This window comes from Nylanderia fulva, unplaced genomic scaffold (assembly GCF_048542155.1).
Source record: "Nylanderia fulva isolate GAGA-0341 unplaced genomic scaffold, ASM4854215v1 Scaffold272, whole genome shotgun sequence".
NCBI lineage: Eukaryota > Metazoa > Arthropoda > Insecta > Hymenoptera > Formicidae > Nylanderia > Nylanderia fulva.
In genome coordinates, this window is record NW_028190339.1 from 54,125 (window position 1) to 73,507 (window position 19,383).

A 19,383-nucleotide genomic window follows, 5' to 3' on the forward strand; every position below is an offset into this window, starting at 1 on the left:
GCTCGAAGTCTTTTTTCTTCTATTGAAGATCCTTTAATATTTCGTAAGAGGATTTTAACATATGTTTCCATTGATTGCAAAATTCCAATTCTATTTTCTTTTAAATACATACGCCTATATTTCCAACATATTTTATTAGCTATACAATTTTTTTGCTTTTTTGTTATATATTTCTTGTGGTTTTCATAATATTTTTTATTAGATAATTTCTTATTTGTAGGACAACGTATATATTTTTCTAATCTTTCACATTCATGTTTCTTATGTAAAACATAATATTTACGTTTTTTTTTCACGTTTATCATTTCTATCATTTGCATATTTTAAACGCTTTATAGCACGATTTTCTAATAAATTATATGCATATGCTTTTCGTTTTGCTGCACGATTTTTAATTCTATTTTCTTCAAGTTTATCATACATTAATTGTTTTTTGATTCGAAGATCATATTGTTCTTGAGTTTCATATTTTCTTTGCACACGTTTTCGATGTGCATCTACTCTTCTGCGTTCTACTACTTTTAAATGTGGAACATTTTCTGGAATGTTATTAATACAATTTTGTGGAAAATGTTCAATTATATTAGTATCAAAAATTTTAAATAAATGACTTCTCATCAAAGAATGTTCATAGTTTATAATATCTGGTTTTAAACCAAATAATAATGATATAGCAAAAGCAATTGCAAACACACCACAATCATTTCCATTTGGTTGTTGTTGCACTTTAGGAAATTTAATATTATTTTTATTGAAATTAAAAAATGGATACAATTTTTTTAAATATATTTCATGATGAGCATGCAGTTTTCCATAATTTAATGAATCATATATATATATATATATTTAGTATCATAATAGCTGCATACCCAGTGACCATCATATTTCAATGTACTGCTATGCAAGATTTGTATATGTTCTTGCATAGCTGAAATAGGCTCTATTGTTTCGGGACATTGAATCCTCCATGTATCACGAGGACAAAAAGAAGAGCAATTTTTTAATATAGAATTAAATGCATCGATATGAATATCTTCCAACCACGTATTATTTGTTTTACAATATTTATATCGTAATTTGATAATTTTATTATATTTTTAATTACCATTTTATTATTTTCTGTATTTTTTTCAATTAAATAAAAATAAAAATATAATTGAAGTACTTACTTGATCCTGTACTTACTTTGTAACTACCGCCAACTATCGCATCAACTGCCAACCCGACTCCTTTAAAAAATGTAAAATTTAAAACAATACTAAAATTATAAACATTATTTAAAAGTACTATGACACGAAACTTGTAGAGAATATGAAATTAAGAAAAGAGACAAGTTATATAAATTAAAATATTATATATATATATATATAATTTATATAAAAATATATATAATTGTATAATTAAATAAAGCTCGATTAAAAAGTAAAGTTATCGTCCGATCGCTGAAGTTAACTAATGCTTGAACATGATCAATATTTAGATGGGTGACCCGCTTGGGAGCATTATTATTTTGTATAATAATATATAATCATATATATTATATATATATTTCTATATATATATATATATTATATATATGTCAATGGCTATTTTGGACGACATCAAAAAATCGAAACATTTTACTTGTATACATAAGATGATACATCGGACTTCCCTGACGTATGTACATTAGTTAGATTAGATTAGATTAGATAATATTTATTTTGCCGCCCCAATTGGGGCTTACAGGCGCTTTTTTTTTAAAGGGAGCGTTCCCAAACCTTTATTCCCTTCTTTACCCTTTTCTCCTTAGCCTAAACTTCTACCTAAAACTTAATCTAATTACCAGTATTTTTCGCCACCGCCTCTCCTCTTCGCCCGCCTTTCTCATCTTTTCTCGCATTTCTGCCCGACCTACACACACACCACACGTCCGCCTTTCCCTAACCTTTCTTATTCTAAATTATCTTAACTACGCAACTCTTACATTCTACTGAGCCGAGTGTTGGAACCTTCCGCTGTCCGGTACCGTTAGTTCTTCCACATCCTGTCCTCTCCTCCCCTCTCTCACGCTCTCCACACTCACTCACACACTCACTCCCCCCTCTCTCTCCCCTTATCTCCTACCCTCTCTCACCCCCCTGTCCTCCTTTTTCTCCTTCTCCTTCTCCCCCCCTTTCCTCTTGCTTCCTCTAACCTTTTTAAACCATATTTCCCCTTCCCCTCCTTCCTAATATCTCCTTTACCATTTCCTGCCAGCTCTCTTCCCTTCCCCAATCCATACATTCCTCCCACACATGCTCCACGTCTCTAACCCTCTCCCACATATCCTGCATTCCTATCCTCCTCCTTTTCCCAATACCTATTTCCCTTCATTCATTCCCCAGTCTGTACCTTGCCATCCTCCTCCATCTACCTTCCGCCCACCCTTTCTTCAAATAGCCCGGAATCCCCTCCCCTTTAATCTGTTTGTACCACTTATTATATTCCGATTTATCATTTTTCCTACCCTCTCCTCCCTCTGTTCCTTTCCTTCCCATTCCTCAACTTCTTCCCATCTGAACTCCTCCTTTTCCCTTCTTTCCTCTATCTCCCTTAATCCCATCCCCTTACCCTCAAAAAATTCCCTTCTTTCTCTCTCCCACCCTGACAATTCCCCTCCTTTTTTTGCCCTTTCTTTAATCTCCCCCAAACATATTCTCGCCAACCATCCTCCCTTACCCTCCTCTAACCTTCTCTCATATCCCCATGCTCTTCTTCCCATCCTTGTCCTTATCTTTTCCCTTTGCAATTCCTCCCTTACCATATATCCAGGCGTTCCCCAATCCACTCCTAACATCCATCTCAGATACCTTTCTTGTATCCTTTCCAATCCCTCTCTCTCTTCCCATCCCCATATCTCCATCCCGTATCCTAAAACCGTCCATACTAACGCATCGAAGAGCCACAACCTCCTCCCCAGTTATTCCCAATCTCCTCTTACCTATTCCCCATACCTGTCCCATAATTGCTGCCCCTCTCTTTATTCTGTCCCTTACCTGTCCCTCTTGACCCCCATTCCTTTGAATCACATATCCTAAATACTTGTACTCCTTTACCTCCTCTAATTTTTTTCCCTTCCAAAACCAACTAGCCTTTTTTAACCTCCCTCCCCCCCTTCTGCATCTCATCACCTTCGACTTCTTCTCATTCAGTTCCAGTTCCTTCCCCTCCAGATATCTCCCTAACCTCTCCATCATACACCTCATCCCCCCCTCATCTTCTGCCAACAGCACCACGTCATCCGCGTACGCTAATGTATAGACCTTGCCCTCTCCTAATCTCACACCCCCCCATCTCCCTTTCTTCATTTCCTCCTCCAAGTCCGCCATCAACATGTTAAACAGAAGCGGGCTCAGTGGGCATCCCTGTCTCACCCCCCTCCCCGTCCAAAACTTCTCCCCCACCTCCTCCCCCGTATACATTAGTTATAATTTTGTAATAAAATGAACTGGTACATATGTATAAGCAATTAAGTATAAAACCATTAGTACAGCGACAGTACAAAATTATGTACAACACATTGTACTATTTGACTATTATAACGACACCACTAATTTCTATAAAACGGTTGTTTTAACGACACTCCAAAAATAAGTTGAAAAATCTTTTTGAATAGCAATCATTTATCAAATTTTTTCAACTTTTTAATCATATTTTCGTATATACTAAAGAATGTCATATAATTTAAAATTAATTATTACTATCGGAAAAGCGATAAACGATTTTTGGAGCTTTCATTGGATTCTCGAGGCTATAGATGTGATGTAATAGTAATATTGGCTCAAAATTCAACCGTCTAATTGAAATTGACTTTTCGTTTAAAGAAATTTATAGGATTTCACAATATATGAAACCCTTATTGTTAGAACAAATTTTTTAAGCAAGAAGTTAATTATTCGATTGACATTATGTATTTTGTTATAATTTATTCGAGTATTATTTTGCTTTGATTTATTAATATTTATAATTTGTTTTTAAGTAAATTTAAGTTGTGTTTTACTTGTAATACGCAAAATTAGCTGGATATCGATTCTGTAACTTTTTCTAAAGTGAAAACGTGAAAAGTAAAAAATTTCCGCCAATCGTACATCGATTTCATTTTAAAATCAATGCGTGATTGGCGAGAATTTTTCACTTTCACATTTTCACTTTAAAAAAAGTTACAGAATCGATATCCTGGTGCAAGGAAGTGAAATCAGTTGAAACGATAGGACGATTTTTTAGTCTTTTCGTAGTTACTTTCAAGTTAGATATTTCGTCATCATGCGTTAACAAGAACGGATGCAATACCGAGCGTTTTCTTTATAAACCTTGTTTTTGAGTGCTATAAAAAGTTTATAGAAATATCAAATTATTAATGTTTTTTTAGTTGGAGTTATATAGGTGACAAGTGTTAGATGTATAAAATATTTATTTTTGTTTTTTGTATATACATAAATACATTAACGCACAAGAAAAGCTAGATTAGTGATGTACTGCTGTAATGTTGAAATTGACGTCTGTAATTCGAAGTTGTTAAATAGATTTCCTATGTGTCTACATTTTTCTTTGATATATATACATAGTCTGTATTAATTATTATAGACATTTAATTATTGTAATTTTTTCTTAAGAGGTGCAGGGAGAAGACAGAACAATATGTGGTTAAATAAAATCGATTTTATATGAAAATCTCATGTATTTCGTAGAGAATATATGAAGTAAAAATATGTAAAATAACAGTAATGAAACTAAATGTTATGTATATAACTGTATCTTTGGTTGTACAGGTTTATTTCATATAGCATTTGATAATGATATGTGACATATGGTAATAATATTTGAACATTTTTTTTTGTTTTTCTGAATGTTTTTTATAATAATTCTACATAGATAAAGAATATGTGAACAAAGTTGAAATATTCACAATTTCAATTAGTTTTAAAAAAAGAAACGTATATATTGTATACATTAAATGACAAAGTTAATATGTTGAAGAAAAAGGGTTATCGCCTATAATCTTTTCGTAAAGTGTTACGTTTACATTAAGTATTTTACTTTAGACTTAACTTGTACATAATCTTAAACTTTAATCAACGCACACAAAAATCATAATGATAAGATCAGACTTAACGTAATTTAACATAACGATTTTTTGTGCTTTGACTAAAGTTTGAGATTATGTACTGACAATGAGTAAAGTCTAATGAATAAAAGGTTAGTACTTAACGTAACGTAACGCGTTACAGAAAAGCTTGTGCGGTGGTTCAAAGAATACATAAAAATCTTAATTATAACGTATTAATATAGTGTAATATACAATTTTGTGTTCGATTTTATAATCTGAAAACATTAATATGTGTTTATAATACCACTAATCATACAAAGAAAATGTGATAAATATATAGTAAGACGAGAGAGAAAATGATAATTGTACAACAGAATGGTAACTAAAATCATTGCTTATAATGTATGTAGAACTTATTTTAAGTATTACTTATTCATTTTTATGACAATACAAAATTTGATATCTTTTTCTTTCTCTCTCTCTCTAGTTATAAATAAGGAAACTTAATACTCTCGACTTCAGCAAAAATAATAGAACCTTGATACATCCACTCATGTTTACTTTGACTATATAAAGCAACATCCTTAAAATTAAATTTAAAATCCTTAAACGTTTAGCGATAATACAAATGATAAATAATATGTAATTAATTAATTAACATAACATAAGAGATATTATACCATACTAACTAATCTATAATAATCAAATTGTAATTAATTCAAGATATCACTATAATTAGTTGTTTGTTGGCTAATCCGTTTATTGTAATTATTTTATAATCTTTTGTAAGGATATCGAAAATTATCAGTTTGTATTCGATTCATCAAAAACACACAGCAATAACAAAACCTTGTTCTAATCAGTAAAATGAAAATGTGTCCTATTTATTTACTATAAAAAATGCTACTTTAATATGTAACAAAGAACTGCACCATTAATAAATTAAATGCAAAATTAATATTTTAAAATTTAGTTAATAAAATCGCCGACGAGTATCACATATCATTTTTTTAGCACAAAAGCAAGTAAAAATCGCATTAGTATCATTGAACATTTAGATTGAAGTGTCTAATATAACATTTGTCTTGGAATTTTCGCTACTGTTAACATTATAATAAAATAAAAGTTTGTCAGCTTAATTGCTCTCAATTTGCAACCTTTTCATACATTTTTTCTATATCAAAATTGATTTAAATTGCATAAAGTTTTTAAGTTTATGACTTTTGTCACTTGCATTTCATACACTGGCTTGACAAATTTACTTGAAAACATCAAATATATCAAAGACTTATATTAATAATGTTTGCAGAGATGATAGAAACATCACTGTGAAGGTTGCTTTACTGTTTCTGCCTTGTGCTTTGTTGTAAAAGGAACAGAAGTAATCTATTATTCTTTTATCAATCTCATGATTTTTTAACAAGTGAGTACTATTCAAGCAGCTATGGAATGTTAAATAAGATACAGCTGAACATCTTCTGGAACATATCACTTTATAAATTCCATCTTGTACTGAATCTGTTCCGTTAAGCATTCTATCCACTTCTCATCGCTGGGTATAGCAATATTCAGGTTCTCTGATTCTATTGAATATATTCAATATATCCGATAATCTAGGTGTATTCAACGTTAATCTTGAGTTGAACGCCTTTACAAAGTTCTCCTAAAATGAGGCAGTGAAACTGAAACTAAAAGATAGAATAAGATTTACTTTGAACATCTATAATGTTGACGAACTAACGCACACATCTATATATTAGCTTATCTAATATACAGATTACTACAGATGTACAAAACAAAAGAAAAAGATATTGAATCAGAGTTGTATAGTACATATTAAATTAAAAAGTTATATATTATACAAAAATATAAAGTATTAAATTATATGAATTTTAATTTAAAAATTTAAGATTTAAGTAATATGAAAACATTTTATATTGTTTTTAAAAAATTCTGATTTTTTTACAAGTATTCATAAAATGTTTTGTACGAAATTGCAAACTCTTACACTATTGTTGTTGCAAGGTTTTTTGTTTATTATGCAGCCACGTTTTGATTTGCGGCGATGTACGCCGAGCCAGAGAAATATATTTTTTTTTTACTTCTTGAATCTCTTTTAGAGACGACAATGTATGATTTTCTATATGTTGTGCAAACGCAGAAAGCACTGCTTCTTTCTCATTTTCTGTCCATCGTACTCTTTTTGTTTTTCCATAAGGAGATGCTAGAGGAGTATAGAGAATATTGTTGAAATAATTTAACAAAACAAAATAAGTATACTATTTGTTATTGACTTTGACATAAGAATAATATGTTGAGTGCTATAATTATACATTCTTATTATATTCCATCTTCAACGATAATAAATTATTTAAATGTTAATACTATTTTATTTTACTTATTTACTTTTAATTTTGAATAGTAATTATAAATAGTTTTAGTATAAATATTGGAAAATGTTATCGGTCATGGAAACAAAACTAAGTTATGTATTTCGGTATAATAAAAAAGGAGCGACAAAAGATAATTATTTGCAGGCACTAATCAAATATGTAATGTTATATTAGAAATATATAAATAAGTATCATTTTAAGAACGAATTAACATAATAATAAAGGAAACTGAATAGTATTGTAATTCGTACAGTTATGGATTGAAAGTAGATATGAAAAATTACTTACTACTACGTTTCCGTTTTCCACCTTGTTCATCCGTTTGCTTGTCAGAATTTCTGGAATGATTTGATGTCTCACATAATGAAATATCTACAATAAACAGTAGTTATTAAACATTTACAAAATTACAATATCATAATATCGTAATGCTCTTATTTGTTATTATATCATTACAATATTAAAATAATATACAAAAGGAATACTTAGTATAAAATAAATAAGCACCAAAAAAACAAAACCAATTAATAATAATAAATAAACAGTGAAATAATTAATAATGAAAACAATAATGTAAATATAATGTAAATAATGTAAATCTTAATAATATAAACAATGTAGATATTAATGTTATAAATTCTACGTCTTACATAATTTAAGCAAATAACATTACTTATTTCGCCAGTATTATTGTTGTTAACGTCAATTATGTTATCTTCTATTTCAGAATCACTGTCCGATATCGATTCATTATTCGTATTTTGTGCATTTCCTTCCGATACTGCTTCTAAATAGCGGGAGATTTTCAGTATATCTCTGCTTGCTATTGGTTGCCTATAATGATCTCTATGTATTTTATCAGCATGACCCATAAATGTGGCAAGATCCGAAACATCAGTATCATTCAGATTAAATTGAATGCAGTGTGTTGCTATATGTTTTCTTAATGTTGTACCGCGCAAAGTAGTTGATTGACTTGCGTTACATTGTTGGGAAAATTTACGCATTAAAACACAGGCCCTCAGGTATTGGTGTCTATTTTTGTCGACAGCAGGTAGTCCAAAAATATAAGGGTTTTTCTTTAATACATTAGCCTCTTCACGATATTTTAAGATTAAAGTGATACAATCAAAGAGCTCATTCGGTAATAAACAGGCACTGTGCGTCCTAGTTTTCCTCTGATGCAAAATCGGACATATTTCTCTGCAATTTTTCTATCTTCCATTGACAATGATTTATAAATATCACTGTACATATTTTTATTTACTTTTTCATAATTTTCAAAATCTTCTATTAATGCTCGCTCAATTTCTCCTGCTCGTCGTCTATTAAAGACATGTGTTGAAGTTAATGTTACTTCTCCTAAAGAAATCCACTTCTCATATGAAAAGGACTCATTTAATGCTGTATATGCTTCAGTTCTTATTTTCGCCAAATGTGTGTGTAATTTTTTAATATCTTCCAATGACGGGAGATTTATTTTCTTGTGCCTTTTATGTGCAGACTGCGTTTCGAGAACTGTTTTGTTGACACTCGTACCTATATCCACAACTAACAGTTTTAAAAAGTCTTTAACTAATTTTTTCTTCTCTTCATCTTGAGTCTTGATGCATTCCATAATGAAAAGATTTCCTATATGCTTAATAAGTGTTGACAAGTTAGCCGCTACTGCAGGAGTTTTATAAAGTTGTTCTTCATTGTCATATCCTGCAACTACATTAATTGCTGAAATACAATCGTCATATATTTGTGGATGATACAGCGACTGAAAATCTTTTACATTCGTATTTATATCTTTTAATGCTATAAGAAAACGACCTAGTAGACGTAATCGTGCACGAATCATATCATGCTGATGTTGGGATTTGTATTTAACACACAACTTATTTGCATATATGATCAATAATTTGTCATATCTCACAATACGTGTTACTTCATCATCTCGCATAACAGGAAACACTGTTTTTCTTAAACACTCATTTGCTATTGAATGTATTCTACCAGTGATTTTTCTTCCCATAATCATAATATTTTTATTTTTTCGAAAATCTTTTTTAAGACAAACTCGAGCATGATGACGTATTGTGTTTTTTGCGAAAAATTCTTTACATTTTACACAGGCAACAAAATCTTTAGCAGTCTTATTAGTTTTCTCATTTGGACGTCTGCATACAATTAATTGACCAGTATTAAATTTTGGGTTGGTGTTAAATTTAAAATTACCCATTTTTCGAATAGTATCTATTATTTTTTTCCTTACTGGGTTTCTTTTAGGCAGAATGGCAAATTTTTTTACATTAGGCTCATTAGCATGTACTGTTTCCAAATGTCGTGCAAGCTGTGATTGCAACTTCATACAAAAAGCGCAATAATTTTGTTTCGATTTTATATTAGACTTTTGAACATACATAACTTCATCGTTACATGCTGATGTACCAACAACATTTGTATTGATGTATCAAAACTGGAAGTGGATAAAATAGTTCTGTTAACAATTGACACTTGCTTTTGAGGAGATTCGTTATTTAAAGAACTGTGTTCTGAAGGTATATATTCTGAATCTTCATCATCACTTTCATTCTTATCATTATCTAATATAAAAAAAACAAAGAAATTATATAACTATGAACAAAGGACATAACTCACATATCATTGAAAAACTAAAGCACACAATATTTGCATGTCAATGTATATATTACCAAAAGACAAAAAATAATGTTTGAAGTAGGTAATAGAGATAATAAAATTTATTTATTTTAATTTTAATTCAAATATAGAATTAATAAATCAAGAAAAGTAGGCCAAAACTACGAGCCAAAGTAATTTAGATGTAAAAAAAATTAAACATAATTTATTTATATAATAAAAAGTATACGTTTCGATTTTACTAGGTCTTTCTCAATACAAAAGATAGTTTGTTCAAATATAGAGCACAATATTGCACGAATTACATTACTTAAATTTATAATTAGTCTTGCAAAAGTATATATTTATAATTAGTCATTATAATTAGAATCTCTAAAAGTTTATATAAAATTAATGAAACAAAATTATTGCCGCTTTTTGCATGAAGTTGCAATCGCAGCTTGTACATTATATGAAAATAATAACGAACTTGATGTAAAACAGTAGCAACTCAATGTTATAAGAATTATATCCATTAATATATATAATATTATATATGTACGTATATGTATATCAATTATATACATAATATTGTGAAATTTGTTAATTAAAAATGTACGTCAAAAATTATTTATAAAGAAAAAAAAAACATAACTACATACTATAAGACACTGGCGCAGCAACAATTTCTGGATCTGGCACATCATCTCGGCAAGGAGATAACATGCTTACACGTCTTGCATCAGTTTCTGTATGATTTATTGAAGATATAAAAAGAGATAAGTGTAAATAACATAAAATAATCCATGTTTACAAGATTATACTTTAAACAAATTTTAAAATGTCAGTTTATAAATACTTCATAAAACTTTATCAAATTGTATTACTGTGTTATATTTATTTTTGTTTTATGTCTAAAATTTTATCATTTCTTATGTATATTTGAAACTACAAAATCTGTTTTTTTTTTAAATTTATATAAGTATAGATACAATCTTTTATCTCTAAACAAATATAAATATACACAAACATTATTAATATTAATATTAATAATAATATTAATATTGTTTAATAATATTAATAGTTATAATATTGTTTGTTTATGTCTGGGCAAAAAAAACGGCGTTATTTAGTTAAAAGGCAACAAAGTGAAGTATTGTTTCGGAAGATCTGAATAGCTTGGTTATAAGAGCAGTCGCTTGGAAAGCGAAAGACTCGGGTTCGATTCCCAATTCAACCAACTTTCAGACCGATATTTTTCTCGTCTACAGCTTTACAGAGGGGTTAATGGAAAACATGAGAATTAGAGATCTAAATCAAAGATACTATTCCCAATTAGCAGAACAATTAATTTTCGCAATAACCGACGCAAAAGATATCGTATTAGGCTCCTGCAGCTGATATATTTATAATATTATTATATAAACATTAATGTTTATATTTTAATTTAAGTGGTTGTCTATTACTTTCATGATATGCTTATATATATATATATATATATATATATAAATTTTATTGCATTTATTTCTTATTTTTTATAATTTGTGTATATTTATATTTTGTTTATGAGTTTATACTTATTTATATAAAAATAATTCAATTTTTACATACCAGTCATATTGAAACTTAATCTCCTAACACACTCATTGATTCTAATAGATCCATTAAATGAATCTGCAAACAAAACATGAGATTAGATAAACAGGGACAAATACGTTCATTCAACAGTGCAATAAAAAATTGCATATTATTTATAGTATAAAATATGAAACTTAATATTTGAAATTTAATTCTAACAGTATTGCATACCAGATAAAGAAATATTTGCCTCTGCTGCTTCAATATTATCATTCATGAAAAAGTTACTTGGCATGACAGTTTCAATGCTCTCATTTTCATCTGTAAAGATTATTGTGCCAATATCTGAAACAATATATATAAAAAAAAATATTTCATACAGATAATAAAATAGTGCTTAGAAATATAACTGATAACATTATCTAAACTAACCAAAATTTACTGGGAGATCTGTAATCTCTTGATAATCACAGTTGTCAATAATTACGGGAATTTCATCTTCTTTTATGTCATATCCTTTATTCTTCGCATTTAAAAGCGTCGGTTTATGGTGACAATCTAAAATAATGAAAAAGTATTATAATCTAACACATAGAATACCATATATGCTGCATTGTGTCATTGCTGGAAAGAACCCAATGTGTATTTGACAATTTAAAAAAAAACAAAATTAAATAAAAGAATGTATTATTATTTATATGTATTTTATTATTATATTAAAAGATATTAAGTATACAAATAATTAAAGATAAAGATATTTGTCAGTTTCTAAATAATTGCAAATATGCACATTTACCAGCATTTGATGTAACATTGATTATCTTCTCATTACAATCTTTGTTTGACACAGATTCAATATTTTTATCTCTTTCATCCATAGACATTATCATGTCAGATGCACCAATATTTAATGAAACATCATATTTTTAGTAATAGACTCTTTGTTTAGTATCACAGACTCATTGCCTTTGTTTTTATTTATAAGACTTATCGAATTAATATCTGCAAGAGAAGAAATACATGATTATGTGACATACATGCGATAAAATAAGCATTACAAACATCATCCATATGAGCTAAACCAAATAATTGAGAACGTGCACATTTACCAGTATTTGATGTAGCATCGGTCATCTCCTCATTAGAATCTTTATTTGGTACAGATTCATTATTTTTATCCCTTTCATCCATAGACATTATCATGTCAGATGCACCAATATTTAATGAAACATCAATATTTTTAGTAATAGACTTCTTGTTTAGTATCACAGACTCATTGTCTTTGTTTTTATCTATAAGAATTATTGAATTAATATCTGCGAGAAAGAAATACATGATTATGTGACATACATGCGATAAAATAAGTATTACAAACATCATCCATATGAGCTAAACCAAATAATTGAGAACGTGCACATTTACCAGTATTTGATGTAGCATCGGTCATCTCCTCATTAGAATCTTTATTTGGTACAGATTCATTATTTTTATCCCTTTCATCCATAGACATTATCATGTCAGATGCACCAATATTTAATGAAACATCAATATTTTTAGTAATAGACTCCTTGTTTAGTATCACAGACTCATTGTCTTTGTTTTTATCTATAAGACTTATCGAATTAATATCTGCGAGAGAAGAAATACATGATTATGTGACATACATGCGATAAAATAAGTATTACAAACATCATACATATGAGCTAAACCAAATAATTGGAAATGTGTACATTTACCAGTATTTGATGTAACATCAGTCAACTTCTTATTACAATCTCTGTTTGACACATCTTCATTATATTTATGGTTTTCATCCATAGACATTATCATGTGAGATTCTCCGATATTTAATGAAATATCAATGTTTTTGGTAATACACTCCTTGTTTAGTATCACAGACTCATTGCCTTTGTTTTTATCTATTAGACTTATCGAATTAATATCTGTGAGAGAAGAGATACATGATTATCACATACATATGATAGAATAAGTATTGCAAGTATTATCGATATGAGTTATACTTACCACTAAATTTTGGGAAATCAGTTCTTTTGCGTAATATATGTGGTTTATTTGTTATAATATTTTTTTAATATCTTGCAATATATATTTATTATCTGTAATGTTAAAGAAATATTTGTTAATAAAATAAGAAATTGAGAATACATTAAAATGTGTTCCCAATTACTTATTTTATTTGTAGATGTATTTTTACATGTATATTTTCATTATATCGTGAATAATCGCATCATTACTGTTTACTATTCAATCTTGGATTTATGTATATATTGTTAATGTAATATAAATGTTAATTACATACAATAATAATAAAAATATAAAATATAGATATGAAATGTATTCTTAACTCACCATTTTTCACTAAAATGATTGCTGGGTAGCTTCGTTTATCGCTATATGTAGCTTTTGTAACATTTTTTTTAATCGTAATTTGGTTAGATGTGCACACATGATAAATATCATCATAGAACTTTACTAACGTATACATATTTAAATTTATTGTATGTATAATATATTATTTTTATTGTATGTAATTAACATTTATATTACATTACCAATATACATATACGTAAATCCAAGATTAAATAGTAAACAGTAACGATGCGATTGTGTACGATATAATGAAATTATAGATGTAGAAATACATCTACGAATATATATTGGTAATGTATTAAATGTTAATGACATCCAATAATAATAATAATATAAAATGTTGATATGAAACATATTACAAAGATTGATGTTTTATTTAACTTACCATTTTTCGCTAAAATGGTTGCTGGGTAGCTTCATTTATCACTATATGTAGCTTTTGTAACACTTTTAAATCGTAATTTGATTAGATTTGCGCACATAATAAGTATCATCATAGAACTTTACTATATATATATATATATATATATATAACGTGTACATATTTAAATTTTAGTACTATTGTATAATACATATTTAGTATTAGTAGAATAAATATTATATTGTAATACCTCAATCTTGTTCACATATTCTTTATCTATATATCTTTATCAAATGCAATATGAATACAATCTGTACAACCAAAGATATTGAGTTATATACATAAATAAAATTAACTTTTTTTTATTAAAATAAATTTTAAATAAATTCAAATATATAACATTGAATTATTGTTATTTACATATTTTTCTTTCAACAATATATAGTTAAACATAACAGATTTTATATGTAAATCTCATATGTATTTACTACGAAATACATATGAGATTTACATATAAAATCTGTTATGCTTAACCATATATTCTGTCCCCTCCATGTATCATCTTAAGAAAAAATTGCAATAATTAAATGATTATAATAATTAAAATAATGCCGGAGCAGTGGCATCTGTTTTGTCAGTTTTTATCGACCGAAAAGTGAGATAGATTCGATTAAAAATCTATTGACTAATACAGATTGTTTTATTACTTGAAATATAGCTAGCGCGATTTATTAATTTTAATACTTTAATATGGCAAAAGGGTTTGTCAATCTGTATAGTCAATCAAAATTCATTCAAAAATAACTAATTACTATTCATTTAAGTCATTCAAATTATTTGTAATGAAAAAGAAATAATTGTATTATATGTCAAATATTATATTTTCAATTTTTTGATAAATTCTTATACTGTCATCAAAATCGCCAAAAAATAAATATAGTGTCGTCAAAGTGTACAATGTCGTCAAATTAAACAATTCTCCATTTTGAGTTAGTTTGACGACGTCGCCAAAGTGTACGATTTATCGGTAAAATTTTGACGACCGTCGTCAAAATAGCCAAAAGTCGTTGAAATAGCCAAGTGTTGCGTAAAATCGTCGTCAAAGTATGCGATTGACATATATATATTTATTTATATATGCTTATATATGAAATATTTTTTATATTTCGGATATTCTTTTAAGTTATTGGTTTTTTGAATAAATCTAAACATATATTAAATAAAATATGTCTCGATATACATACAAATTTGTGTCAAAGTATATATATATATATATATATATATATTCCTATACTCCCTATTAAATAATCTTTAAAATTATTATATTATATTTTACGTATATGCATATATGAAATTTAAAAAATAATACAGAGATAAAAATTACCGAGAGAGAGTAAGAGAAGACGAGAGGGAGCGAGAGAGAGCGAGAGAGGCCGAGAGAAAGCGAGAGAGAGCGGGAGAGAGCGGGAGAGAGCGAGAGAGAGCGAAAGAAAGCGAGAGAGAGAGCGGAAGAGAACGAGAGAAGGCGAGAAACAGCGTGAGAAAGCGAGAGAGAGCGAAAAAAACCGAGAGAGAGCGAGAGAAGACGAGAGAGAGCGAGAGAACGCGAGAGAGAGCGGCAGAGAGCAAGAGGGAGCGAGAGACAGCGAGAGAGGGCGAGAGAGAGCGAGAGAGAGCGATACAAAGCGGGAGAGAGCAAGAGAGAGCGAAAGAAAGCGAGAGAGAGCGAGAAACAGCGAGAGAAAGCGAAAAAAACCGAGAGAGAGTGAGAGAAGACGAGAGGGAGCGAGAGAGAGCGAGAGAGGCCGAGAGAGCGCGAGAGAGAGCGGGAGAGAGCGAGAGAGACCGGAAGAAAGCGAGAGAGCGAGAGAGAACGAGAGAAGGCGAGAAACAGCGAGAGAAAGCGAGAAAGAGCGAAAAAAACCGAGAGAGAGCGAGAGACGACGAGAGAGAGCGAGAGAACGCGAGAGAGAGTGGGAGAGAGCGAGAGAACGCGAGAGAGAGCGGCAGAGAGCGAGAGAACGCGAGAGAGCGGTAGAGAGCAAGAGAGAGCGAGAGGCAGCGAGAGAAAGCGCGAGAGGGCGAGAGAGAGCGAAAAAAGACGTGGGAAAGCAAGAGAGAAAGGGAGAAAGAGGGGGGAGAGAAAGAGAGAGAGTGAGAGAGAATTTATTTTTTGTTTGGTTGCTTAAAAGGTTAAGCAGCTGAGGAAAATGTCACTATACTGGGATGGGTGACCGCGGATAAGGTAAAGCAGCTTCGGGCTTCGGACAGAATCACTTTGTCGGGATGGGTGACCGCGGACAAGTACGACGCCGTAGTCTTAAAAAAAAGTGACACCTTTTCGACCAAAAAATAACTTAAAAAATTCATATCTTCGCAACCAATAGAGCTATCAAGTTCGTTAAGGTCTCATTTTACTCGGAAAAAATCGCGCTTTCGATTGATTTGGTCATCTTTTGAAAAATATGTTCCCGTTCATGAAATATTTCAAATTTTTGTTTTCAAGGTGACGAAAATCGTGTTACGTCCGGTAAAGGATACACAATAGCGTCCTACGGATAATTTTTGCTTTTGTTTTGATATTTTCGCTATCTTTTCGATATCTTTCAATATTTTTTTTTGTTTTTTTGTAGATTGTATTTCAATTTGACGAATGAAAGATATAACTTAGCGAGACGTACCGCGTCTCCTGATTGCATAATAAATAAAAATTCTCTCTTACTTCTTGGGTAATTAATGAGGAATTATTAAATTCTTGGCAGATACAATCCCACGCAGCTTCTTTTTCGCGTAGTGTATTAATGTTACTTTTTTTACATTCGATAACTTGTTTATATTTATTTAAAATTTGTAAAAAAAGACTTCTTTCCGCTGGCGTATAATGCTTACTTTTGCTTTTGTTTTCCTTTTCTATTTTTTCCATTTTTTATAAGATTCTTTAACTTATAAGATAAAAAAAAGTAAAAATGTTTATGCACATACATACTACGAAATCAGACTAACCTGTAATTTCATGGAACGAGCAGAATAGCCTTCTGTCATTGGTTGTTTCAACGGAATTATTCCGAAAATTTCCGAACGCAAACAAGCATTGTCTTAAGCACGGTCTTTATAAAGATAGTCTTATACGACACAAGACGATCCTAAGGATTAGCTTCTTCTTAAGAATTATCTTATGCATAGATTATGAATTTATAATGTCTTAAGACGATCTTAATTGAATAAGATGATCTTCATGAAGATTTTGCCTTGAGAAGGGACTATGAATACGGGCCTATTTGACGATGTAATCGCCACAATATATATAAAAACACAAACCTAATACATATATGTATAATAGTATGTTGCACTTGTAATCATGAATACATATTATCAATAAAAAAATTAAAATAAATAACTTTACAAGTATTGCTTCTATACATATAATATAAATATATGAAAAAATCAAAATAAAAACTTGTGTAGCTTTTGCTTTCTTTTTTATAAAATTCTCGCAATGTAACTTAACTTTTAGTTTAATGTGTTATATAATTAATTTCACATATTGCACTTGTAATCATGAATACATATTATCAATAAAAATTGTAATAAATAACTACACAGTACTGCTACTCTACATATAATATAAATATATGAAAAAATCAAAATAAATAGCTTGCGCAGTGCAGCTTTTCTAACTTTTTTTTTTATAAAATTCTCGCAATGTAACTTAACTTTTAGCTTAATGTGTCATATAATTATTTTAACATATTGCACTTGTAATCACGAATATATATTATCAATAAAAGAATTGTAATAACTACACAGTACTGCTACTCTACATATCTATATATATAAGCACCGTCTGTCTGTATGTATGTACGCGAACTACTTCCGCATTTGTGGACCGATATTCGTGAAACTGGTACCAAAATGTTGCAAATTTTTTGGGGGTGGCTGCTGTGGGGTTTTTTTTTTAATTTTTTAATTTTTTTTTTTTCTACAGAGGAGGGTATGTTTAATCTTTTTTTGCAATATTTCTGAACACATGGTATCAAAATGTTGCAAATTTTTTTGGAGATAACGACGATGCGGTTTTTTTAAGTGTTACACCCCCACCCACGCACCCACCCACGCATCCACCCACGCGCTTGCGCATTTATGGACCAATTTTCACGAAATTAGCACCAAAATGTTGCAAATTTTTTTGAGAAAACTACTGTTTTATTTTTTTAAGTTTACGCCTCCACCCACGCAATCATCCACGCGCGTGCGCATTTATGGACCAATATTTTTACGAAATTGGTACAAAAATGTTGCAAATTTTTTGGAGATGGCGACGATGCGGTTTTTTCAAGTGTTACACCTCCACCCACGCACCCACCCACGCAATCGTATATTTATAAACCGATTTTTTAAAAATTGGTACCAAAATGTTGCAAATTTTTTGAAGATGGCGACGATGTGGTTTTTTCAATTGTTACACCTCCACCCACGCATTCATCGACGCGCGTGCGCATTTATGGACCAATATTTTTACGAAATTGGTACAAAAATGTTGCAAATTTTTTTGAGAAAGCTGCTGTGTGGTTTTTTAAAGTTTTATCCCACCCACGCATTCACCCACGCATTCACACATTTATTCACAGACTTTTTCGAAATTTGTACTCAAATTTTGTTGGGGATGGCTACTATGATTTTAACAAATTTTTATCATCTTATTCATCCACCCACGCACCCATGCACCCATGTGCATACGCATTTATTGACTTGGTCACACCAATAAGTAATTTTAAATAAATTTGTGTACATGTTTGTGATTGCAAAAATTTGCAACATTTTGGTACTAATTTCGTGAAAATTGCATACAAATTAAAGGTTTATTTACACGAATTGCACACATAATCACAAATACGTACACAAATTTTTTAAAAATTACTTCTTGGTGTGACCAAGTCAATAAATGCGTATGCAAATGGGTGCATGGG

At 29.9% G+C, this 19,383-nt stretch overlaps 3 protein-coding genes and 1 long non-coding RNA gene across 4 annotated transcripts; all 4 read right to left on the reverse strand.

Annotated features, from left to right (window-relative positions):
• Positions 1 to 6,499: 6,499 nt before the first annotated feature.
• On the reverse strand, positions 6,500 to 9,432 carry LOC146722783 (uncharacterized). Its single transcript, XM_085483863.1, is given in 5 exon segments — positions 6,500 to 6,756; positions 7,077 to 7,292; positions 7,750 to 7,833; positions 8,135 to 8,614; positions 8,617 to 9,432. Coding segments are annotated over 4 exon segments (1,572 nt in total). The 5' UTR covers positions 9,410 to 9,432; the 3' UTR covers positions 6,500 to 6,756; position 7,077.
• Positions 9,433 to 9,846: 414 nt separating this feature from the next.
• LOC114941875 (uncharacterized) lies at positions 9,847 to 12,548 on the reverse strand. Its single transcript, XM_029317031.2, has 6 exons — positions 12,461 to 12,548; positions 12,097 to 12,222; positions 11,896 to 12,009; positions 11,698 to 11,760; positions 10,749 to 10,835; positions 9,847 to 10,052 (listed from the first exon to the last, which is right to left on the reverse strand). The coding sequence occupies exons 1-6, from the start codon at positions 12,546 to 12,548 to the stop codon at positions 9,847 to 9,849; spliced, it is 684 nt and encodes a 227-aa protein (XP_029172864.2).
• On the reverse strand, positions 12,538 to 13,417 carry LOC114941878 (uncharacterized). The gene is made up of 4 exons (XM_029317035.2): positions 13,401 to 13,417; positions 13,087 to 13,293; positions 12,774 to 12,980; positions 12,538 to 12,666 (listed from the first exon to the last, which is right to left on the reverse strand). Exons 2-4 carry the CDS (start codon positions 13,178 to 13,180, stop codon positions 12,572 to 12,574), a joined length of 396 nt encoding a protein of 131 aa, XP_029172868.2. The 5' UTR covers positions 13,181 to 13,293; positions 13,401 to 13,417; the 3' UTR covers positions 12,538 to 12,571.
• Positions 13,418 to 13,424: 7 nt separating this feature from the next.
• On the reverse strand, positions 13,425 to 14,574 carry LOC146722784 (uncharacterized). The gene is made up of 3 exons (XR_014924950.1): positions 14,441 to 14,574; positions 13,690 to 13,781; positions 13,425 to 13,607 (listed from the first exon to the last, which is right to left on the reverse strand). It is a non-coding gene; the product is annotated as an uncharacterized LOC146722784 (long non-coding RNA).
• Positions 14,575 to 19,383: the final 4,809 nt, after the last annotated feature.